The sequence below is a fragment of the Centruroides sculpturatus genome, unplaced genomic scaffold (assembly GCF_000671375.1).
Source record: "Centruroides sculpturatus isolate CEXI.00-Female unplaced genomic scaffold, Cexi_2.0 scaffold616, whole genome shotgun sequence".
NCBI classification, from domain to species: Eukaryota; Metazoa; Arthropoda; class Arachnida; order Scorpiones; family Buthidae; genus Centruroides; species Centruroides sculpturatus.
In genome coordinates, this window is record NW_019384942.1 from 233,262 (window position 1) to 239,074 (window position 5,813).

Genomic DNA, 5,813 nt, shown 5'->3' on the forward strand with positions numbered 1-5,813 from the left:
TTGTATTTTCCTCCTCCTCATATACAGGAGTTTGTCTGATTGTAATTCTTAATTTTTTTTGTTGTTTATTTATATCTTGGGGAAGATATCATTGCCATATAGCATTGTCAAATATATCCTTGTAATAAATAATAACTTAACATTTATCACTGTTTTTAAACTGATAATTTTTATTTATTATGAAAGGAAATTATTTATATTTAAATATTTTTTTTAGATGGAGTACCAGCTGCAGCTAGCCAACATCTTTCAGAAGATACTACAAAAGAAGATGAGTTTGGTGCCAAAGATTATCGTTCTGTCATGCAATTACGGGTTGATCATAATTCTAGACCTTTATGGGTGGTAAGTATAAAATGATTAACAAAGATTGACAAATATAGAACAAAGAATAAAATTATAAATTAAACAGCTAAACAATGAACTGCAACCTTTTGCAGTTTTAAATCTGGTCAAGACCCAGGTCATGTGAAAGAGCTCTTCAAGGCAATCATAATTGTGGAAGAATTTTTCCAGATATACATACAGTAGAGAGTTAGATATCTATAAAGTTTTTTCCCAAATTTTTATTTAAAGCTGCAACATCTGATTATGTGAAATGGACAGAAACTGCTTACTTCATATGTTGCTGACTTTTCATAATAATCCTGCTGTTGTCAAAAAATATAGATATATTTCATGTTTACATGTTTGAATTTTTCAAAAAGTTAATAATGTGAAGTAAGAGGTTTCTGACCTCAAGTTAGACTCAACAGGATAGCTTAGTGGGATAGCATCCATTTCATATAATCAGTTGTTGCAGCTTTAAATAGCAACTTTTAATTAAAAAAAATAAAAATTTGGGAAAACTTAGGTCATCTAACTTTTTACTGTATGTGTATCCTGAAAAAGTTCTACTATTGTGATTGCCTTTAAGAGCTCTTTTGAATTACCTGAGTCTCAACCAGATTTAAATTTGCAAAGGATTATGGTTCTCCCTGTTAAGTATAAGTCTATTTTATATTGATTCATAAAATTCAAAGGTTGTCTTAACTCTTTCAACTCTGAAAATTTCTTTTTTTCTTCCTATATCTGGAGATGAAATTGTTTTCACCCCTCAGACTAAGAAGGAAATTTGTATAGCAAACCCAGTCAAACAACTTTTCCTTCAGCTGATTTCATCTTGAATGGATTGAGCCAATTTTGTCTGATCTCACATTTGAAGAGTTAAATAATTATGAAAATTAATAGAGTAAAATCTGCTTAATATAATTACAGATATTCCTCGTATAATACAGTAGTTACACTCCAAAAAGTGTCATGTAATGAAAATCCATGCTTTACAAAAAAGAGGACTAATGCAAAACATGGTATTAGGTTCCAAAAGTTTACTATTCTTTTTCATTACTAAGAGAAAAATGTTTATCAAAGCAATCAATAATTTATTTCCAATCTGTAATTAACTAAAAATCACAAAAGTACTGATGCATTAATATTAATTTTAAAATAACCAAACAACTTAGTATTTCCAGCAACAAAGTATTTAATAAAAATAATGTTTTCGACTATTTTTAATAGTCTTCTTCAGTTAAACCACTTTAAAACAAAAAAGAATGTAAAATAGAATGCAAGCAATACAACGGTTTTTTAAATATTCATTTTAGTTAAACAAGGTATTTTCTTTTTACAAAGTATTGTTGTCTTAGCTTTTTTGTTGATTATGATCAGAAATATCAGCAACATCTTTATTTTTTTAATTTTTGTCATAATTTTTATGGCGGACAACATAAAAATGTTATTACTTGAAAATTTGTTTTAGTGGTTTGTGTTTGTTCAATTGAGGACCAAACAATTTATTTTCCAGAATTTGTGTTTGAATACTGAATTGTTTAAGTTGGGAACTGTTTGAATAATGCTGTATTTCATTCGTCATTTTTACAAATGATTACTTATCTACGATTTAAAAAAAGTTTAATAACACCTAAAAGTGTTTAACTGAATACAAAGATTAATCTATTAAAACAAAACACAGTGACAGTCTTAAAACTAAAGTCTGAAAACGACACCTGGTTGATAGGAAAGCTAGGACAAGGAAGAAAAAATTGCACTATCATTTTTTATTAAAGCAAACCTGATGAAAGGCACAAAACAAATTGAAAATTTCAATATTCTTCATTTGAATTTTAAAAAATATCAAATTATGAAGTTTACACTTAAAAATTGTGAAATTTTGTACAGAGGATTTCTCAAACCATGTTAGTGAAACTGGAAACTGTATTTATGGGGGGTTTTTTTTCAGTTTTTGAATCATGTTAGAGCGAAACTGTGTTGTATGAAGGATATCTACTTTGAGATTTGCTTAAACTGATAGTATACAGGGTAGATAAATATGACTAAAGGTAATGGAAATTTTGATTTTGTTGACTCTGACATTAAGAAACAAGTTAAAGAAATTAAAAAAAATGTAGAACTTGATGAGTTATCAATATGTAATTTGTCCAGTATTGTTTGCCTGCTACAGTCTAATATTAGCTAGGATATAATTACAGTTAGAATTTCCTGCAATTTAAGCTACTGTACTACGAGCAAATAACTATTAAAACAATATCTTAATTGCTGGATTATGCTGTCAGAGACTGACAGCATAATCCTATATAACTTGCTATCAGCCTCAATATATAGTTGATAACTTGCAATAATACATTCTCTCAATGTATGATTGTATGGTATTAGGTTCCAAAAATGCCCATTTACCTAAAGATAGTAATGATAACTAAATTATGATAACAATAAGTAATGTTTTTGAAGTGAATTTTAAGTTATATTTTTTGAACTTGCTAATTTTGATAATAGTAAATAACTTTCACAACATCTATTATTACAATAAGCAGAATCTACTTTATGTAGTAAAAATTTAATTAGTTAGATTTTACTAACTGAAATCATTATATTATTGTTAAGATCATTGTTTATATATAATTAAGTACACCAATCAAAACCTTGACAATCCAGTAAATAATTTAATGTAAATTTGATAAACTTTTCAATCTTACACAAGATCTGCTTTAGATCAACAACATTCTAAATTGGAATGCACAGAACCAATTTCAAAATTTTTTAAAATATTGGAATAAGATATAAAATATAAAATTGAATAAATAAAGATTCAGTTACCTATTAAGATTTATAAAATTTAGATATATACAAATATAAGAATGAATTATATATAAATATAGCAAATATATTTTTTATATATAAAATTACATACACACAAATATATGTTTTGACAGGGTGTACCAATTTGATTTGGCTAAAAAAAGTTAATTGTTAAAGATATAAGTTAACCAAAGATTTTATATGAGAGAAAAACTCATCAAATTTTATTGAAGAAAACGCCACATCTCTGCACTCCAGAAGTCAGTGAGGACAACAAGACAGTAGGCAATTTCCTATGTACTGTACAGTACACTGCAGCATGTCCTGTCTCACTGTGGCAATGGCTGCAGTGATGCTTTCACAGATCCTGAAGGTCTCTGACTGAAGTTGCATACACCATATCTTTCACATAACTCCACAAAGAAATGTAAGTGGATCAGATTGGGAGATCTTGGAGGCCATGCTATTGGTCATACCAAACCATGACCTACGCTTTCTCCTGTAGTGAAGCCGTGACTGGATAATAATGCTCAAGATTGACTTCTGTGCCATATTGCAGTATGAAAAAAATACTTACAAAACTTGATGAGTTCTTCGACCTGATTGATGCCACTTGTTTTTATATAACTTAAACCATTCATTTTTTTTATGGCAAATTAAAATTGGGTACTTTCAAGTGGAACATCCTGTATATTTGTATGTATTTATATGTAATAATTATAACAATTTGAAAAGTAATACTCACAGTTTAAAAAAAATATTTTTGTTTATATATTTACTAGGCACCTGATGGTCATATTTTCTTAGAATCATTTTCCCCTGTTTATAAGCATGCACATGATTTTCTTATTGCTATTTCTGAGGTAAGTTTTGTTTTATGTTAATATTTTTAGTCTTTAAAAAATTCAAATAGTTGTAAAATGAAAATATTTATATTTTTATTGAAATTATATTGAGAATTAAATTATACATTGTAGTTTATACTAGAGCGGAACTCAATATTATAGTTTGTTGTGAAGCTGGTGCCAAGTGCTATGCCAGACTAAAGTCAAAGTATAACTACCCAAACAAGTGTAACATTAAGCTGTATTGTTGATATGTTTGTCAACATCTAGAAACTTTCTAACAATGTGACGTGTTCAATATTGCAGCTTTCTGTAGTGCCATGTAGATGTTTTTTTTTTAAGGTTGATGTTCCTAGAATTTTGTGTAATGTATTTGGTATAACACCAATAGAAGAGAGGATAAAAGGTACAATAAATACCTTTTCCATCCTCCACACCTGTCTTATTTTTTGAGCGAGTAGAGTGTACTTGTTGATTTTTTTCAGTGTGAGCATTTTTTGTGTTTAGAACAGAGATGTCTATTATATAAGCAATCGTACTGTATTTGTTAATGAGAATGATGTCAGGTCTGTCATGATGGATTCTTTTATCTATGATTATGGCTCTGTCATAGTACATATTGTGTGTTATTTTCTAATACTGCCTTTGGGACATATTTGTAGTATGGTAGCTGAGTGTTTAATAATCTGTTTGTGTGCAAGCTCTTGCTGTTTAATAGGAGAAACTTCTTAACATATAGGCATTAAATTACAAATGAATGTTGCTAGATCAACAAGTGCTTTCGACAATAATTATTTTCATCTTTGTCAGGTCGTTAAAAACGGTTAGTCCTTTTTTTTAATATGAATATCATTATAGTTAACTCTTGCTGTTTGCTTCTTGATTATGCCTATGTAAATAGTCTGTTCTAAGAGCTTGCAATCAGAAGCTATATGTTGTATTGTTTCTGGCAGAATATGTCTTTTTCTGCAAGAGTCATTTTTGAGTGATGTATCTTTCAGGATGTGTTTTCTATAGGTTTTAGTGTTTATGACCTGATCTTGAATGGCAACCATAAAACCCTCAGTCAGCCATTAGTTTGATGCAGTTTTGTGAACAAAGTCCTGAGCTAGGTCATGGGCACGCCTGCCATGAAGTGATTTTTGGACCTATGATTGTTTAATGGTGTCTGTTATTTATGTGTTGAGCTATGACAAGGTGCTCAGAGTGTAAGTTTAAAGATGTGTGGTTACTATCTGCCAGAGTTATAGCTTTATGTAATCTTATTTCTTTTTTCTTGTGGAAAAAAAATCTTGATTGTCAGAATTTGTTTGTAGTGCAGGTGAACTATATTAGTAAGGCCATAGCCACCTTTTTTTTACGAGGAAGAGTTAGTCTTTCTATGGATGATTTTGGGTGATATTGTTTGTTTAGTAAGTGATGGTGTTTTTCTTTGGAGTTGCTTGAGATCTGTGTGTGTAAACTATATAACTCGAAAGGTATAAGTGAGTACAGGGACAACATATGTATTAACAAGCTTTAATAGTATGTTTTGCATTTAGGTGTGTTCTTAGTACTGCATGTAATCTGTTTTAGTATTTCAGTACAGTCGACCCCCCTATAACGTACGTTCCTATAACGACAATTCCTATAACGTAGCGAAAAAATTGTAGCAACTTTTGTATAAAGTACCTCCTATAACGTCGTTTCGCGACAAGATTGATAGTCTGGACCAATAGTGGATGAGCAGCCGAACTACTTTCCTTCGACCCTGCGCCACGCTACGGACGGCTAAATTGAGTTTGCTATCGTCTGTTTAGTATTATATATAAATTGTATATAAATTAGGGTACT

The 5,813-nt window shown here is 29.8% G+C and overlaps 1 protein-coding gene across 1 annotated transcript in view; it reads left to right on the forward strand.

Moving 5' to 3' along the window:
- The first annotated feature begins 217 nt into the window (after positions 1 to 217).
- LOC111632145 (DNA excision repair protein haywire-like) overlaps positions 218 to 5,813 on the forward strand; it is a 36,725-nt gene continuing 31,129 nt past the window's right edge. Inside the window, exons 1-2 of the mRNA XM_023376518.1 lie at positions 218 to 345; positions 3,918 to 3,998. Of these exons, the coding sequence (XP_023232286.1) occupies positions 304 to 345; positions 3,918 to 3,998 (123 nt within the window). The 5' untranslated portion in view covers positions 218 to 303. The remainder of the gene's footprint in view (positions 346 to 3,917; positions 3,999 to 5,813) is intronic.